Consider the following 22,555-nt stretch of genomic DNA (forward strand, 5'->3'; position numbering starts at 1 on the left):
TAACTGTTGTTGATGTGTGCAGAGGGTCCCTGTTTCGCGCCCGGGTATGGGCGAGGGGACGGTCTAAAGTCATACTGTTACATTTGCAAAATTTTATACGCCGCCGTGTCTTTGTACAAGATTTTGGCTATTAATTGTAACTAGCGTTAGCACATTGCCTGGAAGTATATGGGAATAGCTAGCATGTTAGCTGCTACCATAGATGTCAATGCATTGTGCTTATGCCTAGAAATATGGGAATAGCTAGAATGCTAGGTATACAGCCATGGGTGGGCCTTGGAGGGCATAGGCCCAGCCAATCATGAGTTTTTCCACACACAGGCCTTATTACAGACAGAAATACTTCCAAGCCCAGTAAGGTCTACACTTGTATTCAGTGCATGTGACAAAAGTTTGATTTGATGTCTGAGTGCTGCAGTGTGCCTCTATAGCTATCAATTTTTTAAAAATTGTGCCATTTGGTTAAGGAATTTTAATTATTTATACTTGCACATTTTTGCAATTACATCTACTTTTGATACTTAAGTATATTTATAAGCAAATACTTTTACTCAAGTAGTATTTCACTGGGTGACTTTCACTTGAGTCATTTTCTATAAAAAAGGTTTGAAAGTTTGACAATTAGGTAATTTTTCCACGACCACACACCATTCAGGTGGATGTATTATCTTGGCAATGGAGAAATACTCACTAACAGGGACATACAAATTTGTACACAGCATTTGAGAGAAATAAGCTGTGTTTGTATATGGACAATTTGTGATTTCTTTTATTTCACCTCATGAAACCAACACTTTACATGTTGCATTTATATTTTGGTTCAGTGTAGTTAAGTCATTTGATATATTGGCAAGTGGTTTGGGTGTGCCCGTCACAATTTGTCGACTGAGGTAGCCTACCACCAATAGCATTAGAAGCCACCGTACACCTACTGGTGGCATTTAATGTTAATCGTTCATTTTGGCAGTATTTACTTAGTGAAGACATCTGTACAAAACATATTGAATGAATCCCTAATAATACTCAGGCCAAAAGGAAAAAGAGATGTGGTTCCATGTTTTTATTGAGGCCTTGCTCTCTCATAATAACTCATTGTAGCCTTTGTTGCGCTCACACCAAGCATCATCAACATCAAGACACCCATGGTTCCTCCCACAACGTAGATCATTGTCAAAGCCTCATCCCCTGCAAAGAAACAGACACATTGAATTATAGCTGCACTCTGTAAGGGTGATGTGTATGCTTCCATACAGCCTTCACGCCTTAAGCTAGCCTAAGGCAGAGGCAGCAATTTCTTAAATAACCTTTAAAATGTTGATACATTTTCAACTTGAACTTTCCGGGTCTTCTCAACTCCCATCTCTAGTTGCAGGTGAAACGTTGGAATTTAGTAAATGCTCCGTTATCAAATAACATTTTTGCTTCATGAAGTAATAGAACAGGATACCTTTAGCATCTCCGATATTTGAAGTAGAAATTGTCCACCAATATTTGATTTTAAAAGACAAAGTTCCCATTAATATTGACCACTTGGAAAATGTAATTAAATCTGATTTCTAATAATACTTTTACCCGACATTTTTCCAAGTTTTCACCATCATTGTAAAGCCTTAGATGTTTTTGCTGCTTTGACAAAGTCATTTCTGAAGAGTTATTTATTTCATGCGATTAGAGATACATTAAGAAAAAAACTTGTCCCTCATTTTAAGGTCAAACCTGTTACGTGAACTGAACTCACGTTTTAATATGATGAACCTAATCCATTTTAAATGATTTTTTCAAAAGACACATCTTAGTCAAATCATAATGTAAAAGCTGGTTCTACTCTTTCTGGTGGAAAACTGAGCGGGTTGAGCATAACATGTTAATAACCCAGTTAGCCATATACAGGCTAGAAATGTTAAGTTACATTTTTTTGTAAAGCTTGCATTCAATTGTCCCTCCCTGTTGCATACAACAAACTGCCATCCCCGTCACAAGAGGATTTAGGGCCGATTTAAGATGAAATTGTCAACCCTGTTACTTTAATTGTCACTTACAATTACTATAGTCAGTGCCTATTATTTAACCTTGATGGGGGGAATAAGTATTATGTTGAACATGTGTTCGTTTATGACAGAATGTTAAAATCAGGTGAAAAAAAATAATTAACACCAAAAAGGGACACATTTCCTGGAACGACCCAACAATTATACACCATCTTAGTCATCTCTCATTGATTGGGACAGGCGGGTGTCAAAGCGATGTCATTTACAAAATAGCCTCCAACACTACTCAGCAAACTGGATGCAGTCTATCACAGTGCCATCAAAGCCGCATATACCACTGGCCCTCGCTACATATTCGGCGCTTGACCCACTGGCTCCAGGTCATCTATAAGTCTTTGCTAGGTAAAGCTCATAACACCCACCCGTAGCACACGCTCCAGCAGGTATATCTCACTTGTCATCTGAGTAGCTTACCGATCGCTGCAGCTGTACACAGCCCATCTGTAAATAGCCCATCCAACTACCTACCTTAACCCCATATTGTTTTTATTTACTTTTTTTTGCACACCAGTATTTCTACTTGCACATCATTATCTGCACATCTATCACTCCAGTGTTAATTTGCAAAATTGTAATTACTTCGCTACTATGGCCTATTTATTGCCTGACCTCCTTACGCCATTTGCACACAGTGTATATAGACTTTTTCTGTTGTATTATTGACTGTACGTTTTACACATGGAATAAACAATTGTTGTTTGTGTCGCACTGCTTTGCTTCATCTTGGCCAGGTCGCAGTTGTAAATGAAAACTTGTTCTCAACTGGCCTACCTGGTTAAATAATGAAATAAAAAAATAAAACGCTTGATTTCTGAGTTGCGGTCATGACATGAAACACTTTGGCGTGGACACCTAAGTGTCTCGATCGATCCGGAAGATCGGAAACAGACAATATGGTGGCGTACACATTGTTAAGATCACCTCATTGAGCAATAATGTATTTAATTTTATAAACGGAGCATTTTCTAAGTTCCAAGCTCCACGACGGCAGTTGAGAAGACACCGGTAAGTTCCAATTATGGAAGTATCGCCATTTAACAGTTTGTTGAAAACTTGCTGCTGGTGCTTTACACGAGTTAAGGTGTAACAGCTGCATGGAAGCATTCACATATCACTGTTACAAACTGAATTAGTATCCAAGACATCATTTGGAGCATCCCCAGATACCACAGGCCTGTTCAAGAATGTTACAGAAGTTTCAGAAATAATTGTATAGATTAAAACGATATTGGCAACGCTCAAAACGTTTCACATCACAGCAACTCACAGTTGGAGAGTTTGGTCCCTGGTGCCGCCTCGGGGGTGACCATCAGTGGTCCTGCAGACACGACCACAGCTACATTGATGTATGGATCCCATCTAGCTGTTGATCTCTTTGAAAGTCTCTGGGTGGTACAGTTCTACAGAGAATCATAGGAAAATAGGTTTTAAAAAATAATGACCAAGTTACTAAGAAATGTGCATAACTGTTTGTCCGATCAATACAGATGTTTGTTGAGCATCAGCTTTAAAAAGATGCACTATGCAGAAATCTCCACCATTTCCTGGTTGCTAAAATGCTAATAGTTTGCCTAATTTCAGTTTGTGACTGAACAAGTATAGTGTAAGAATCATTATACCGTCTAAACCGCTGTGAAATATATTTTCCACAACCAAAAATATTTTATTTTCAGCCGTTGGAAGCTGGTGTACAAAAACTCAACTTATGAATAGAAAGCATAGAAATAGCTCATAGAAAGATCTACCGCTTCTTAGACTTACTTTCAAAACTGACTATCCTACCGATCCTCGACTTCGGCGTGACTGGAACGAATTGCAAAAAAAAAATAAAAAAATAAAAATAAAAAAAAAAATCGCTGAAGTTGGAGACCTTTATCTCCCTCACCAACTTCAAACATCAGCTATCTGAGCAGCTAACCGTTCGCTGCAGCTGTACATAATCTATTGGTAAATAGCCCACCCATTTTCACCTACCTCATCCCCACAGTTTTTATTTATTTACTTTTCTGCTCTTTTGCACACCAATATCTCTACCTGTACATGATCATTTATCAATCCAGTGTTAATCTGCAATATTGTAATTATTCGCCTACCTCCTTATGCCTTTTGCACACATTGTATTTAGACTCCCCTTTTTTTCTACTGTGTTATTGACTTGTTAATTGTTTACTCCATGTGTAACTCTGTTGTCTGTTCACACTGCTATGCTTTATCTTGGCCAGGTCGCAGTTGTAAATGAGAACTTGTTCTCAACTAGCCTACCTGGTTAAATAAAGGTGAAATCAAATTTAAAAAAATATTTAAAAAAAATTTAAATGACTGCTCTGTAACACATTTCTATGTGTATTTGTAAGGTCTAAAACACATGTCCTAATCATTCTAACAATTTTTAAATTGAACAACTTTATCTACTAAGATTTTCAATACATTTATAATGGCAAACAGACTTGAACTTGTTAGAAGTTTACCGTAGTACAGTCCTCATCGTGACTGCATATCCGGGTCAGGCAGTGCATGTAGATGGGTAACTCCTTGGGCATAGTGAACATGTGAATGGAGAATCTGCTCCTCTGTGACACACCGTTCACAGAGAGCCAATGAAAGGTGCTGTCAACAGGGCAGCTGAGGACAAGAGAATAGGGAATGATCCCAAACTGTTTTCTTAAGTCTTGAAAATCCAGGGTCATGCCCAGTAGGTTTGAAACAGAAGATAATGTTTGAAAACATGGAGGTACCATCTTGTCCAAAAACAAATAATATTTTATACCTCAACAAAAGAACCCTATACTCTAATAACCTATCCCCCCCATCACATAATGCCTCTACATGACATTTTATATTGCACGATTGAACGCAGCCCTGAGTTTAAAATACCATATTTCACACCAGGGTCATATTCACTAGAAGTCAAAAAAATTGACTAAAAACAGGAGAGGCTACCTGAACTTCTCCAATAACAAACTCTTGTTTTTTTGTGTGAACAAATTAATGAGACCCAGGACAGTAACCCACCCATCTAGGAGAAAGAAGCCCTTGGTTTCGTCCTGTGGGTCCGGGCTCTCTGTGGCCCAGCAGGAAATCACTTCTAGCAGGACCTCCGAGGCGAACGTGTTGTTTGTCAGGAGGGCCACCTCGAAGAAGAGTACATCACTGAGGTGGAGGGCGATGGAGTCTCTGTAGCCATAGGAGAAGGAGTTGTCGCTGTACATGGTCATGGCCAGCCCCAGCTGATGGGAGGAGTTGTACTCCACCACAGAGTGGGAGGTGATCCTGGAGGGTAGAGAGGGGATTGGTCAAAACACAGTTTTATGATTCTGATCCATTGTATGAATCAAAAGATTACTTGTACATTTCAAAGGGTACCGGTAATATTCCCTCCATTTGCAAGCCTTGCCAGGCTACAGGACCATTTTTTTCCTTGTAGGTCACAATCAGAAACATCTCCTGGCACCAGAATTAATCCGATCTTTTCTTACCACTCCAGATCTACGTTTATCTGGGTGTTGCGGACATAGTTCCGGGGGTAGATGCACTTCCAGATAACCTTGAGATCTCTTCGTGTGATGGTCCTCTCTCTGCTCAAGGTCACTGTCAGAGTGTTCCGGAACTCGATGTGTGTTCTGTTCACCTGGACACACACAAGGTCACACACAAGCATACGCATGCACAAACATACAATCCCATTTCATCCGCAGTGCTGTGCACAATGGCATAATCACATTACAGTAGTGCTTGGCAGGTATCCAGTGTGACCGGTTGTATAGATCCCATTGTAATCCCTTTGCATATCTGAATGCATGGTCACTCACCAGCCGTATCGTTCCACACTGAGAGGGTTTACGCAACACGTGGAAGTGGTAGAGCGTCTCGCTCTCCTCCATGGTGCAACGGCCTTCATTCAAGACAACCGTCACGTCGCCACCAAAGTAGCCAATCAGGAAGGCTTTGGCGATACCTCCGGCCATCGATCTCGTCAGGCACTGGGTGAACATCCCTTTTTCTGTTGGAATTAATTAATTTTCTTTACCCCCAAAAGGAATCAGCGTCGTATTCATTAGGCACAGAACGGAAGAAACCAGACTGAAACAAGGAGGGACTGCCTGAACTTCTCCAATAAAAATGCTTGTTTTCTATTGCAACACGTTTAAAACAAAACATTTTCCGTTGTGTGCCCTATTGAACATGACCCATCAGTAAACAGGAGTGGTGTAGTATTGAATACAAAAAAAAAAAAAAAGTACACCGACAGACATATTGCACGATAACAAGAAGCTAACTGACCATAACAGACAGGATGTGAGGCAGGGGTAGGAGGGGGAACGAAGGCGGGCCCGACGTCATAGAAGCCATGGTGACACACACAGGTGTAGGAGTTCAGAGTGTTGACGCAAAAAGAGTTGGCATCACACCTGTTCAGGTCAGGCGTCGCACACTCATCTGGGTCTGTCCAAAAGGGAGGGTAAAGTTACCCCTCTGCGCTGCTTTTGGGTCAGTTTCTCATTTCCCCCACTAATGGTTAAGGTTAGAATTGGGAGAGGGGAAGCTGACTTTACCATGGACCATAAAAAAAACAGCAGCAGCATTCTGTGTAATGCACAGAGGTTCCATTATTTCAGTGATAGTGTGCCAAGCAACATACAAACCCCACATTTGGGACATGTAAGCAAGAATTATAGTTTGAATGCATCACACAAGTTTAAAAGACATGAAATGTTAAAAGAAATCTGACAATACTCCATGTGATGCTGTTGGTGGTTCTCTTACCATCCCAGTAGATGATCCCGTCCTTGACTGTGATATTGGGCGGCTGGAGGGACTGGATATGGTCCAGCTGCTCGCCAGGTGGTAGCGGTAAGTCTACGTCGGTTATGGAAGCGTCAAAGCCTTGAAAGGTAATCTTAGTTTTGGATTCGCCTTCCAGCTCCTTGAATGCAACCAACTCCACCCTGGTCTTAATTGGGTACCCTTTCAAAAGCTCCTCCAGCTATGGGCATGAATAAATGTCAGTGAGAGGGAGGCCAGGGTTGTGTTCATAAGACCACACACAACAGAAAATTGTAATTTTTTTGTAATATGTTGAAGTTAACATTTCTTGTCAAGTCCAAGTAGTCCCTCTCGGTTTCAGTCAGTTTTATTCCATTTGGTGACCAAAGACACTCACTAGTTTTTCGTAGATGCGCTTCAGCTCAGCCCAGGGCTCAGTCTTGGGTCCAACACCATTAACCAAGGCACAATAAAGGCTAGAACTGAGAAAACAAAACATCAACCCTACAGCGAAACAAAGCCATAAAAATTGTGTACATGGAAAGTCTGAGTATATAAGCCAAAGCAGTTTAATTTCATAAGTAAATAGCATAAAAATGCACGAGAAAACAATTAACAAAGCACTCGTCTAAAGAAAACAGTTTAACTGATCATATCAAGTGCATGTAGAATAGCAAATCTGTTCCTGCAACATCCATTTCTACCTCTCCTAAACCCACCCAACAATAAACATCCATTTCTTCCTCTACTAAACACAGCCAACAATATAAACATCTGGCGTACGTTCAGTAGACAAACGTCATGGAAATGAGGTGAATAGAGATGACGTGCTTCCTTACTCTACGCATCAGAGGCACGTTTGCACATGCCTATACAGTACCAGTCAAAGGTTTGGACACACCTACTCATTCAAGGGTTATTCTTTATTTTTACTATTTTCTACATTTTAGAATAATAGTGACGACGTCAAAACTATGAAATAACACATCTGGAATCATGTAGTAACCAAACAAGTGTTAAACATGTCAAAATATATTTTAGATTCTTCAAAGAAGCCACCCTTTGCCTTGATGACAGCTTTACACACTCTTGACATTCTCTCAACCAGCTTCATGAGGTTGTCACCTGGAATGCATATACATTAACAGGTGTGCCTTAAGTGGAATTTCTTAATGTGTTTGAGCCAATAATTTGTGTTGTGACAATGTAGGGTTGGTATAGACAGCCCTATTTGGTAAAAGACCAAGTCCATATTATGTCAAGAACAGCTCAAATGACAGTACATCATTACTTTAAGACATGAAGGTCAATCATTACAGAAAATGTCAAGAACTTTGAAAGTTTCTTCAAGTGCTATGATGAAACTAGCTCTCACGAGGACCGCCACAGGAGAGGAATACCTGGAGTTCTCTGCTGCAGAGGATAAGTTCATTATAGTTACCAGCCTCAGAAATTGCATCCCCAATAAATGCTTCAGAGTTCAAGTAACAGACATCAACTGTTCAGAGGAGATCGAGTGAATCAGGTCTTCATGGTTGAATTGCCAGAAAGAAACCACTACTAAAGGACACCATTAAGAAGAAGAGACTTGCTTGGGCCAAGAAACACGAGCAATGGACATTAAACTGGTACAAATCTGTCCTTGGTTCTGATGAGTCCAAATTCAAGATTTTTGGTTCCAACCGCCGTGTCTTTGTGAGAGGCAGACTAGGTGAAGCATGTAGGTGGTGTGATGGTGCTTTGCTGGTGACACTCGTTTATTTAGAATTCAAGGCACACTTCACCAGCATTCTGCAGTGATACACCTTCCCATCTGGTTTGCGCTTAGTGGGACTATCATTTGTTTTTCAACAGGGCAATGACCCAAAACACCTACATAAGGGCTATTTGACCAAGGAGAGTGGTGGAGTGCTGCATCAGATGACCTGGGTCCACAATCACTGACCATAACCCAAATTAGGTGGTTTGAGATGAGTTGGACCACACAGTGAAGGAAAAGCAGCCAACAAGTTCTCACCATATGTATGAAGACTGTTGGAAAAGCATTCCAATGTGACTACCTCATGAAGTTGGTTGAGAGAATGCGATGAGTGCGCAAAGCTGTCATTAAGGCAAAGGGTGGCTACATTGAAGAATCTAAAATATATTTTGTTTAACACTTTTTGGTTACTACATGATTCCATGTGTGTTATTTCATAGTTTTGATGTCTTTATTTTTACTATTTTCTACATTGTAGAATAATAAAGAAAAACCCTTGAATGAGTAGGTGTGTCCAAACCTTTGACTGGTACTGTATATATGATAATTCCACAACGTTGTGCCCTACTGAACACAGCCCAGATGACACCAACCTTGGTCTTCATTCGGCCTCAGGGTGGACGCCGCCGGCAACACGAGGGCGTTGACGGAAACGTTGACTCCATCGAAACACACCAGGGCCGGGTCGGCGCTCCACTCGCCGTCACACTCTTCCCACACGTCCAGGGCATAGCGCACCCTCAATGAGCCCCAGGAGGGGAGCAAAGGCTCCATCAGCCGGCCTTGCTGGATGGTCGAGCCATTGTCATAAGACAGCTGGTACTGAAAGGCCACGCCCTGTCTGGTCCCACCAATCCACAGCGCTGTAGAGTCCTCAGGACGGTAGCGCAGTTCTGAAACACCTCTGGGTCCTAGGAGAGAGAAGAACGGAGTAGGGTGCAATTGACCCAAGATAGTAGCTACTAAAAAACAATTGGATACCACAAAATTGGGGAGAAAAAGGTCAAAATAATTCACACAAAAAAAAAAATAGGATTGGGGAAAGGGATCCTAGATCTGTACCTAGGGGAAACATCACCCCTGAGCAGAGAGGAGAAAGCAAAGACCCGCCCAACATAGCAGCTACAGGTCTGCAATACTGTAGTGGTCTTCAATACTGGTCCTACAGGGTGGGCAGGTTTGTGTTCCAGCCCAGTACTGCTGCCATACATACTGTCTACTGAACTAATCAATCACTTGAATCAGGTGTTGAATTGGAACAAAAGCATGTACAAAAAAGCATGTGATCGCACTTTATTTAATCACCAATCAAGCTGATTAAATTATTAGGTTATCGTTATTCATTTTATCCATTCAATCCCCCGTAAATTAATCTCTAACCTAGTCAAAAATAGACATGAGCTGCCCAAACATCGATCACGCAACTGCTCAACATGAGCCCAGTTTGGCTCCAGTTTACCTGTGCGAGCGAGTACGGTCTTGGAGCTCATGACCACGCTGTGTCCACACAGCGCCTCTACTCTAGCCAAGTACTGGCTGCAGGGCAGAAGGCTGGCCACCGTGTGGCTGGTGAGCAGGGTGGTGTAGTGGAGCACCCCCTGGTGGTAGATCCTGAACATGGAGATAGAAGAAGTGTTCCTCACCACCCAGCTCAGGGTGTAGTTATCCGGCCCCGAGGAGGTCTGCCACAGGTTCTCGATTTCTGAGTGGACTAAAGAGAGGGCCGATAGTCATTTCCAAAAGTGTTCACCGGAAAGCAAAGTAGGAGAAAGGCAATTCAAGACTGTAAAAACAGTGCCTTGGATGAACAGATGTTATAGGTTTACTTTGGCTGCATGTCAATAGAAGTGATTTCCTCTTTTCTCCTTCCCCTCATTTGTAGTGATCAGAGAACTGTTAGAATAGGCAAAAACACCCGTCCTACCTCAGATTTGCGCATATAAAAGGGAAGGAGACGAGGGGATGAAACTTAAGGCTATTGACACTCAGCCTAGCATAGCATCAACTAGGTGGATCTTACCAGTATTCCCTTTGATGAGAACCATTCTGCTGTGGCGAGCCTCCGTGCCCGCCTGGCACACCGTCTGCAGGCCAAACTTCACCCTGCTACAGGGCGGCAGGTCAGATTGAGAGAACACAAAGGTGTCCAGTGTGTGCCTGAAGGACCTCTCCTCCAGGACATGGTTGGTGCCATTGAGGTAGAGGACCGTGACAAGGAAGAAGGAGAACTTGCGGTTGTCGGGACAGTCCCAGGACACTGTGACACTGCTGCTGTTCCACGTTGTCACCTGGAAATGTCTGGGGACTTCTGGGTCTGGATATGAATAGCAATTATACAGCAATATCTAACAAAGTAATTACTTCATAAATATCAATACAACACAGTGCTGCTCATATCAGTACCGAGCTCATGGGACAGGACATAAGTTATATTCCTCAAAAATCTATACTTTATTCTTTTATATAATCAAAAAGGCCTGTAAATAACAGTTTGAACCTTCTAAGAAAGATTGGTGCGATTACACAGGGTGACAACGACTAAAGCTATCAAGAGTGTATTCACTAGGAACTAGTGTATTAGTTTTGCTACATTATGCACTAATGAATACACCCCAACTGTACCTGTGATAGTGGAGAGACAGGTAAGCGAGTGGCTGCCTGCCACCTCCACACAGGCAGCATAGGAACTGCAGGATTCCAGGGCTGTGAAGCGGTAGTGGTTGGAGTGGGTACTGTCCACACTAAGGGCAGCGTAGGCCTTCATCTCAGAGTGGTATAGGGACACAGAGTGGACGGGGACAGGGGCAGCCGGGGCTGCATCTTCTCTTTCCAGGACACCAGTAACATGGAGGTACTCCTGGACTCCAGCTTCAAGGGGTAGCGCACGGTGTGACCTAGGAGAGGAGATGATGGGAGTGATGACTACATTTATGACCTGCACACCAGTGGTATAGTGGGAATATTCCCAGATCACCACCTGAATTCTGTCTCCATCTTGATTTCACTTTTGCTCTCACTCCCTTTTGAGTCTCTCATGTCTGTCTGCCTTTCTGACGATCCATCTGTTTCCATCTACCTTCCTTCCTCTCCTTCCATCTCCCTCCCTCCATTTATTTATTCCTCTCCCTTTGTGGCTCTCGGTCCCCCTCTCTCTCTCTCAAACAAAGACAGACATAACGTTACCGAGCATGAGGATGAAGTTTGGGTCCTGATAGAGGTACAGAGTGCTGTTTTCACACGCAAACACCTCATTGTTGGAGAACAACTCCAGGGCTTCCTAAGAGCGATAACATGAGAATGGACAAACATTAATCTTTCATTCAAAAAGGGACATTATGGTGACACCAGATAAGAGGAGAATGTCATCACTTATATTACAGGTCTACCCACCAGAGTGCTATTGATGGGCTGTTGGTCAGGTTTATGTATACTTCTGAACTCAATGGAATGTGAACCTTCAAGTGAAGAAAACAATTATTATACTGCAGCATGATCTAATGAACACCAATGGTAATCTCAGAATCACAGAACTAAAATATTGCGTAATTTGTTTAGATCAATGGATACAGGACAGTGTTTGTACTTAAATAAAGTCAATGAGTGGAAGTGTGGAAGACCTATACTTACCTGGGAAGATGGAGAATATCCACTTCCGAACCATGACACCATAATGAAGTGTCAATTTGTGTTCCACAGTAGTGGCAACTGTCAAAGATGAAAATGTGTCCTCTCTCCAAATGGATTTCAATTTGGTAGTGTTCAGCCATAAATGTCCTTCTGGCCAACTGTAGAGAATCAAAGTGAACAAGACAAGTTAGTGCCAAGTGCATGGTTCAGAAGTTTGGCATGATTATGTGTTTATGAAATACTGGACTTATTTACCTGCCAAACAAGGAATTGTTGCTGATTTTCCAACATATGGAGAAAGTAAAACTACTGCAGCTTCCTGCAGATTGTAAGAAGCTAACGTTACATGTCACAATTAACTCATGAAAAATCAACCAAACCCCGCGTCCCGGGAGGAAATTAACCTAAATATATGTTTGTGTGGAACTCATAATTGCTGCGGAAACAGCATAGCCACGCAGTATCAATTACATACACAACAATAACGCACTTAGCACGCACAGGTTACTTACCGAGAGATATCGTGTGAGGTACAAGAATGAACAATATAAATGGAAACGCGAAACAGGTCCTGCAAAAGGAAAGTCGGTGTTCTTTATCAATAATCATGGCCACCTTAATTCACCATTAAATTAATAATACAAGAACGAAATGAAGTATATGTTTAGCCTACATGTTTCTTGCGGCTGTTATTTTGCACTCAGGTATGGGTAAGCGTGATTGAGTTGACGAAAACAAACGACTGACCTGACGTCATCGACTAATAATGACTAACAGGTGCAGGTCAATCTGATTGGGCCCACTGTTTTGGTGCATGTTTGATCACAAATTATTTGCACAATATCATATATTATGATGTTTAATTAATGTTACAGATATGGATTGGGGGAGGGGAATCTGATCCTAGATCTGTATCTAGGGGAAACGTCACACAGAGCAATATTGTGACCACCCAAGAATGAGCTGAGCTTCACATCATGGGAACCTATTATCTCGTTAGGTAAAGGAAAGACCACCCGCCTCCCATTACTGGAAGTGCATCACAGGGTCCTGGCTATCCCAAGTACATCAGTCATGAGTCCTAATCCACAGTTGTCTGACAAGGGAAGTTCTGTCTGAGAACTGTCCGTGATTCTCCAATTGGCCAAATTAGTGTCACGAGGATCCACACAGGCCACTGTAAGAACCAAAGATTCTTATTGTTAAACCCAAGATCGTTCACATGGGGCTTTTACATGGGAATCATTTTCACACTGTGAACACTCAATCAAGGAGGTGGGCAGAGCCAAGCGTGAACTAGAAATATATTATTGGTGCATATTAGTGTTCATTTGCATATTTCTGTTAGGGAACGCCTACTCTCTTTGTCTTTGTCTTGATTGATATAGTCCCTCTGACCTGCCACTGGACTTCCTCTCCTTACCAAATATGGTATGAAAAGGAAAGCCTGAAAAGGAATAAGCATTTCCCCCTTATTCATCTGTGTAGGAGTTTAGGCTTCAATTTTCTGCCCCAGCTAGGACGCAACTGGAGAATGATCGGACCTGACTGAGAGACCCTGGCTAATACTTTCTAATAATTCATTCAGGAAAGATGGAGAGCTGTCACTGTTTCTTGCTGCTTTGCTCACTGGTCTTTGCGCTGTCTTTTGCAGAGGAGGCAACGTTTGAGAATGAGATCGACCTTACAGAGTTTATTAGAAGGATTTCTTCCTCTGGACTACTGGTCAGGGATCAGCCTCTGGCTATCAACAGAGACGTTCGCTTTGAAACAAACTCACTGGAGGAGCTTGGAGATCCAGAGGATTCAATTCCCATCTGGACTGATGAGGAATCAGTCATCCAGAATACGCTCAACACCGGGACGACCATCCCTGATATTCCTGACTATGGCCCCATAGTGTTGACCAACAATGGGTTGATCAAGGGACTCACAGTGGAAAAGTCCCACATATTTTATGGGATCCCGTACGCGGACCCACCTGTGGCCACGCACCGCTGGAAGCCCCCCAGACCGGTGACCCCGTGGCCGGGGGTCCACGACGCCACGTACCCGAGGAACGCGTGTATGCAAGGCTGCAGTGGCCCCATATCTGACAAGTGCCCTCAGAAGGTAGGGGACTAACACAGATGGGCTCGATAATTATGTTGTTATGATTTAGCACAATGTATGTGTGTGTCATGTGCAGCGTGTTGACAGTGAAACATGAAATTAACAAAGTCCTGAATAATCTCCTGATAACATCCAGGAATGTCTTTGAGTCATCAATAATGTGAGTATTTTATTTGGCGTGTGAAATGGCGTCTGAAATGTGAATATTTGGTTTCTGAAATGAAATGTCTTCCCATAGGTGAGTGAGAACTGCCTCTACCTCAACATATTTGTACCTCTGGATGTGAACTTCAGTTCCCCTTTACTGACAACCCTGCCAGTGATGGTGTGGATCCACGGGGGAGATTTCATTGCAGGCTCAGCCTCCAAGCCCCTGTACGATGGGAGGTTCATCAGTAACTTCACTCACACTGTGGTGGTGAACATGGCGTATCGGCTAGGTAAGACAGGTGTTCTTTAGCTCCGGGATGGAGTTTCTCTAGGTACATATCTAGGATCCGTTTCCCTAAACCTAACCTTAACCATTAGTGGGGAAAATGCCAAACTGACCAGGGTCTGTATTTCAAGGGAACGTCACCCTACACCTCTTCACTATACAACCTTTATCTAGTTATCCAGGCTAGTTTCCATGAGATCAAATCGTTTCTTTTATAAGAGACCTGGAACAGGGCAGAGACAGTCCAGAGACCTTGTGATTCATTAGTGTGTTTGCTGATTACATTATCCTACACAGTCTCAAAACTAGGATGGTGATTTCAAACATTTCTGAACAGAGAGCTTGTCTGATTTAGCTTGCTGTATATATAATATACTTTTCTCAAGTGGACTTAGACTTCTACCATCCTCTCCTCAATAAATACCATTTGGTGGGTGTAGCGAGTTGCGACCCTGTGGTGGCCTGATCAATATGGGTATGTGAGACCATTGAGAAAAGGCCATTATCTGTGTGGCTGTCAGAAGAGGCTGGTGGGCAGAGATGGGAGGATGGGTTAATTGGAATGGCATAAATAGAACCATATCAAAACGCCATGTGTTGATGTGTTTGAATCTGTTCCATCAATTCCACTTCAGACAATATGATTAGCCAGTCCTCCTATATCTCTGCCCACCAGTCTCCTCTGAGAGGTGTGTTGTTTTGTGTATAGTTTCTCATGGTCCAAGGAACTTGCTGTATCATTGCAGGGGCGTTTGGTTTCCTCGTCTCGGGAAAAGACCCCAAAACCTCAGCAACCGGGAATTATGGGATTCTGGATCAGCAGGTTGCTCTTCTCTGGGTTCAACAAAACATTGCTCTGTTCGGAGGCGACCCCAGCAAGGCAAGCACGTACACATTATCCTGGGTTGTGTTCATTAGAGCAGGCAAGGGGAAATATTTACAAAGGTTTCGCAATGGAAAATGAATTTGAGTGTTTCTTAGACTAGCCCACATAGTCCCTGCCTGTTTATGTCTGTTTTTTATCTATTTAACGCCTAATGATCCACAGTCACACAGTCACATCCACAGTCACACAGTCATACAAAATGACATCTGATTTTCATCCACCACCTCAAGTCCTTGATAATCTCAACGGACTCAAACTGATCTTTTTGTTTTGGTGCAGAGTTGGGGGTCACTTATTTTTGTGCAGAGTTGGGGGTCAGGTGCAGGGTTGGGGGTCGGGTGCAGGGTTGGGGGTCGGGTGCAGGGTTGGGGGTCGGGTGCAGGGTTGGGGCTCGGGTGCAGGGTTGGGGCTCGGGTGCAGGGTTGGGGCTCGGGTGCAGGGTTGGGGCTCGGGTGCAGGGTTGGGGCTCGGGTGCAAGGTTGGGGGTCAGGTGCAGGGTTGGGGTCAATTCCATTTAAATTCAGTCAATTCGGGAAGTAAATATACATTTAAATTCCAATTGTCATTGAACAGTGAATTGGAATTTCTGTCTACTTCCTGAATGGACTGAAGTGAAATGGAATTGATCACAACTCTGGTCAGGAAAAACTCCTGATACACTGACCTAGATATTCACATTCTGGCCATGTATAGAAATACCTTGTTGGTTGTATTTCAGCAGTGGTTGTTGTTGAATGACCTCTATATATCCCGTGGTGCTGTCGTGACTGATTTGTAGTGAGGCCACACCACTGGGAGAATAACAGCCTCTGTGAGGCACAGCGAAGGGCTCCTCCAGCCCTGATGACATTTCTCTGAGTGGTTATCGAGTGGGGAAAGATGCTGTCCAGAGATGGGGCTATGATGCAGAGTAGGGTTGCAAAATTCCAGGAACTTTCAATAAATTCTCTGGTTTTCCAGAAGCCCTAGTTGTGCCCTACTGCAGAGGCAGACCCAACACAAACACATTGGTTGGATCATGCAGAGAGAAATTGCTGGCATCTCATACAAACAGCTAGTACCACACGCTGGTTGGTTCAGTAAAAGTGATGTTGAAAGCCTTTCAGTTCTGTATCCCAACTCCATCAAACAAAGATAAACAGCTTTATCATCCTGCGTTATATCTAAATGAGGCATAAACCCATCAGGATTATGTGTTTGTGTACGTTGTTATTTTCTCTGTCTGTGGATATACAACACAACCCTGATTATGGCTCATTAACATCCAACACAGGTGACCATATTTGGGGAGAGTGCAGGAGCCCAGTCAGTGAGCCTCCATCTGATGGTCCAGAGCAGTAAGCCCCTGTTCAAACAGGCTGTGTTCCAGAGCCTACCCTTCTCCATCCCTCTCAAGACCAGGTCGGTGACCTCTAACTCCTAACATCTGGGTAGTGTTCATTAGAGCACACTGCAGCAAAAACAAGCATTTCTCATTGGACAGATCCACATTTATCTTCCCGTTTCAGTCTGTTTCCTTCCGTTGGCCGAATGTACACATAACTCAGCTGGTGGTCTTGATCGCTAACTCCTTTAAAAGATTAAATCCGCCATAGTGGAAACGATGCTACTGTCCGCCCCACCGACCGTTGTTGTTGTTTTTGTTTTGTTGACGAAGCTGAGCGTCGTGCAACGCAACAAAATAAATGTCAGTAAGTATTCTACTGTTCTATCACGCGTGCGATGATGGCAAAGGAAAAAATACAGTGGTCATTGTTTCCAGTAACTTCTTCGTTGTTCTAATATCCCAAACAGACGTGGCGGTTTCACCTTTCAGGTTTAAGAAGGAGACCCTCACTTTGCTTCTATCATCTATATAGATCAACTTATCCTTCCCACATTCTGAATGAGTAATCCTTGCCATATGTGAAATTGAGGACAACGTGAATCACCTTCCTGATAAGTGTGTTGTTATACGGCCTGCCTAGCTACAAGGAATACATGGGATTCATTCAATTAAATTCAATGTTATTTCTCCCCTCAGGGTTACAGTTTAGACATGCTAATGCATCCAAGAAGACGAGGTACCTTTAGGTTCCAGTCCATGTCCTAGTAAAACAGTCATTCCGTCTCCAGCTGTCGTTACTCTCCTGGAAGAGATGTGGCACTACCTAATGTTCCCATTGAGCAGAAAGAGACTATCTGTGGTCTGTTTTTTTGTCCCAGACATGATGCCCTGAAGCTGGGGAGGGACTTTGCCAGACAGACCAACTGCTCTGTGAGCGACATCGTGTGCCTGCTGTCCCTCAGTCCTCAGGCTGTCCTCGCTGCCCAGATGAAGTCAAGTAGGAGACCAGTCTTCTTCTGTGTCTCTGTCTGTCTGTCTCTGACTGACCGTTTTTAGACAGGGGGCCATTTGGGTCACAACTCTATCTCCATAGGGCTCAAAGTAAGGAACAATTTGGGACACAACAAATGTTGACCCTCTACCTATCTACTGTTGACCTATCTAAGTTGGCCCTTATTCATGACAAAATCAACATCTCAGAGTTGCTTAAGTGTGTTTCATTACAGAGCTAGTTGTTTAGCAGGGAGTCATTTTATGTATATTTGCAGGGTGTATTTTGGTAAGTAGCTAATTGTTGTTCTCTCTGACTCTCTCTCTTTCTTCCCCTTCCTCATCTCTCTTCTCTCTCTCTCTCTGTCTCAGGTTCCAAAGTGGTGAATCCCTTCAGGTTCCTGGAGATCTTTGAGACCTGGGGGCCCTACGTGGATGGGGAGCTGATCAAGGAGCAGGCTGTGACTGCCTTCCAGAAGGGCCACTGGCAGAAGGAGAAACCAGTCCTTCTTGGTTTGGACCACTTGAAATACACTCACATTTAACCAGAACAGCTTTGAACGGCTGGCCCCATAACACTTAATAATACATTTAATTTGGCAAATGTCTTTCAGGACACTCAAAGAACAACTTACAGTATATTAAAAGTAGGTACTCTGTACTAGTGAAGACATCTGTTACACACTTAAGGTTACAGAGATGGTTCGGTGCATGTGTGATGACAAGTAACCATTGCCAGAGACCTGAAGAGTTGCATTGGCTCCCCAAGTCAATGCCTGGGCTTTGGCTAAGCTGGCTAAGGGTGTGACTTAATTAGATTGAGTAGTTGAATGTTAGATGGTGAAGTGCAATTGGTTCCCTCTCAGCTGGCCACTCGACATAACACATGTAGGAGAGATTCTTCGTCCCTGATGTGTTCTGTGTCCTTCCCTTCTACAGGATCCATGGTCATATTCATACCAGGGTTGTGTTCATTAGGGCTCGCAAATGTTTAAAACATTCTATAGAAAATGTAAATGATTCCAGATAGTCCCTCCCTCCCTGTTTCATCCCGATTTCTTCTGTTTGGTGCCTAATGAACACAACCAAGATTATACCAGAACGTTTGGACCAACATTTTGAAGGCATGCTGTTGACGTACAACAACCTTGCAGGGACCACTTCAGAGGAGGGGTGATATTCGTGTAACGGGGTCTTCACCAAGCCTGTGTCTGCGGTGGAGTGCACCGTCTACACCTTGACCATCTTCAAACAGCACGCCCTCAGGATCCTACACAAGTACCTGCCCCTGTACAAGGACATTGACCGACGGGACATGCTGGCTCAGGTAAATTATGACTTTCACAGAGGGTGCGTCTCAATCTCTCCTTTCTCCCAAAGTGTGTACTTGTTCACTTCCCTTAATGGATTTGGCAGGAAATTACTGGTGTGGAAACTCCAGCCTATGCCTACACCAATCCAATGCTTTTAAATGAGTAGTGAACGGGTCCAGACATCAGGAAGACGAGATCATTGGAACGTAGCCAGGGAGAAACTCAGTGTTGTCCATGCAAACATGTTAGATAAAAAATGACTAATTAAATGTAAAAAGGACATTGATTAATCATCCCAATAAGTAATGTTTCACATTAAAGTCAACAAAAGTTTTGGCAATGTTCATTGTCAGGCTCCAGATCAGTGGTTGTAGGGCGAGACTCACGTCTGCAGCCAGTGGACACATCGAGATGAGCCTTGTTGAGCTCTGGGGAGAAGGTTTCAGTAGGTACAGACCTAGGATCAGCTTCCCCTCCCCAATCCTAACCTACAAAGAAATGATCAACTGACCCAAGATAAGCATCTACTCTAGCGGTACCTTCACCCTACTCCCCATGCTGAACATCTCTTACTCAATTCTCTGTGGGAATGATCTGTCCAAGTCATCAAAAAAATCAGGACGGACTTTATCATTATAATTATAGGCTACCAAATTTGTATTAGGTTCCGATTCTTTTTTGATTAACCAAACTATAACAATAACCCAGAGAGCTAGGTTTCTAACTGCCTGAATTATTTTAGAGGTAAATGCTTTACATTTTCTGATTTTAATCTGTGTAGAGATGGGTTACATCTGATAGTTTGGTTCTTCATAGTGCAACTCCACATGATTACCAGCAGAGGGTGCTAAAATACTCATTTCTGTTTTAGGCTCCTCCCATGGCCCATCCTCCTCAAAGAATCATTAGTGATGCTGTCTGGAGCAGAGTGCCATTGTCTCTTTGAGATGTATACCACACAGTGGAAGCAGATCTTTGGAAATAAGAGACACAGAGGAAGACTACCCAATCTCAGTTCCCCCAAGCTACAGATCTAGGATCAGCTTCCCCTCCCCCCATCTAACCAACCAGTATTGGGCGAAATGCAAAACTGACCAAAGATCAGTGTCTAGGGGCAACTTCACCCAGTCAGCCTGATAGTTGACATCAGAGCCATATTCAGTATGCAGCCCAGGCTATTTCAATACCAGCTCAGGTTAGATGTTCAGTGTGGATTACAGGATAAACTGACTCCAACCACACTAGAGACAACAACAGACAATGAATACATAAACTGCATCAGTAGAATACATGCATTCACTGTAGAGAGGAAACGCTCTCATTTCCAAGTCCACATCAAAATGTGAAACAGAGAGCTCGGATGGTAAATAGCCTCAGGTACTTTCTCTGGAGGTTTTGAATCTAAAGTGAGAGATGAGTGTGCTGAGAGAGGCAGGGGCAGAAAGGTGACACTCCCATACCTGTTTAGTATTCATATACAGTTCACTGTCTGTGTGTGCCCAGTGAAGGAGCAGCATAGGAGGAAGGACCCCCCACTCCTAAAGGACAGGTCCCAGGGGAGGGAGGGTCATGACAAATGTCAGCTATTGCACTGAGGCCACATGGCTCAGCCTGGAGGAGAAGGAGAGAGGTAAGGGGGGAGAGTGGGAGAGAAAGTGACCTGGGGAGGAGAGGGGACGTATCTGGGACCAACAGATGCATATCTGTATTCCTGTGAAATCCATGGAATTAGGGCCTAACGAATGTATTTCAATTGACTGATTTCCTTAAATGAACTGCAACTCAGTAAAATCTCTGAAATTGTTGCGTTTTATATTTTGTTCAGTGTATATCCTTTGAGGACACTGAGGGTTACAAGTGTTCTAGATGATTCTCTGTACTGTGGCGCGTCTGCACTGGTGTTTTCCTGAGTAGCAGTTTTCCAGGTAACAAGCGAGACAAAATGCTTTGAAAGCGCTTAGGTGCTGTGGCACACACTGTACTAGTGACGCTTTCTCTTTGTTTAGACTCAATGACCTCTCTGTTTTAGCCCAGATTGTATTGAACTCAATGACCTCTGTTTACAGCCCAGATTGTATTGAACTCAGCAGCCTCTCTGTTGGCCAGATTGTATTGAACTCAATGACCTCTCTACTTACCTCCAGATTGTGACAGACTACGTCTTCCTTTGCCCCTCCCGCAAGGCAGCCCGGTCAGGCACCAAAGTGGGCAGCGCCGTGTGGATGTACGTCTTCGACCATGTGATATCGGACCACAGTGTGTGGTCCGGTCTGTCCTTCTGCTACGAGCACGTGTGTCACGGCGCTGAGCTGCCCTTCCTCTTCAACACTGCCTCCATGGCTAACTTCACGCTGGCCCCACCCGAGAGGCTGCTGTCCAATCGGATGTTGTGTTACTGGGGGACATTCGCCCACACCGGGGACCCGGCCTCACGGATGCAACAGAGCGGCTTCTGTAGACAGCAGCGCCTGCCGGCCTGGCCCCGCTACTCGGACACCAGCTCCTGGTTGGTCATGAACTTCACTGTCCGCTCCCATGCCCAGGTGGGCACCAGGGACCATATCTGTGACTTCTGGGACAAGCTGGGCATCTATTAGGGCAGAGGGGTGGGCATGGAGCGGGCAAAGGTGTTGGTATTGGTTATGTATGCATACATAGTGTGTTATGTCACATTTGGCAATTCACCCTACAGTCGGAATGGTTGTCACCCTGTACACACCATTTATAGAGTATGACTTACACTTACACTTAGTATGACTTACACTTAGAGATGATTTGTGAAGCACTTATGTAGGAGGGGAAGAGACGATGAGGGGAAGGGAAGAAGACGACGAGGGGAAGGAGGGGATGAAAAGGTGCAGTCATCCTTCTCTCCCCTGACGTATGAAACATATCTGTGTCTCTACTTCGGAAGGATTGCATGTTTTTAGTTTTCTAACCATTTCTCGTCCCCAGCTGCTTCATTTGATGTGATTTGTGCAGTGATTTGTTGGCGACGTACTTGAGAACTCCTATATGAATACCCCACTGTCGCTGTACATGTGAATCATTTTGGATAATGTTTTTTCTATGACAAATAAATCACAGTGAGAAATACTCAATGTTATCTTTGTAAAAAGCATGGCCATTGGGTTGAGCACCATGTAGGGTGCACATGGTAGATTGGTCATTCAGATGCATGCTGGGTCAGAACGACCTGAAAACATACATGCTGATGATTGACATCTAGTAGGTCTCCCGAGCTTCCTCGTTCCCCCTCTTCTCTCTAGCTCTCTTTCCATCCCCTCTTCTCT

The 22,555-nt window shown here is 43.6% G+C and overlaps 1 protein-coding gene and 1 pseudogene across 1 annotated transcript; one reads left to right on the forward strand and one right to left on the reverse strand.

The window, feature by feature from the left end:
* Positions 1-1,060: 1,060 nt before the first annotated feature.
* LOC135516592 (uncharacterized) lies at positions 1,061-12,240 on the reverse strand. Its single transcript, XM_064940938.1, has 15 exons — positions 12,199-12,240; positions 11,755-11,848; positions 11,194-11,439; positions 10,592-10,885; positions 10,031-10,282; positions 9,165-9,482; positions 7,210-7,316; positions 6,813-7,032; positions 6,330-6,491; positions 5,858-6,048; positions 5,525-5,676; positions 5,061-5,318; positions 4,517-4,670; positions 3,316-3,448; positions 1,061-1,185 (listed from the first exon to the last, which is right to left on the reverse strand). The coding sequence occupies exons 1-15, from the start codon at positions 12,238-12,240 to the stop codon at positions 1,061-1,063; spliced, it is 2,748 nt and encodes a 915-aa protein (XP_064797010.1).
* A 1,454-nt stretch (positions 12,241-13,694) lies between these two features.
* On the forward strand, positions 13,695-22,341 carry LOC135515644 (crystal protein-like; annotated as a pseudogene).
* Positions 22,342-22,555: the final 214 nt, after the last annotated feature.

The sequence above is a fragment of the Oncorhynchus masou genome, chromosome 27 (assembly GCF_036934945.1).
Source record: "Oncorhynchus masou masou isolate Uvic2021 chromosome 27, UVic_Omas_1.1, whole genome shotgun sequence".
Lineage (NCBI taxonomy): Eukaryota > Metazoa > Chordata > Actinopteri > Salmoniformes > Salmonidae > Oncorhynchus > Oncorhynchus masou.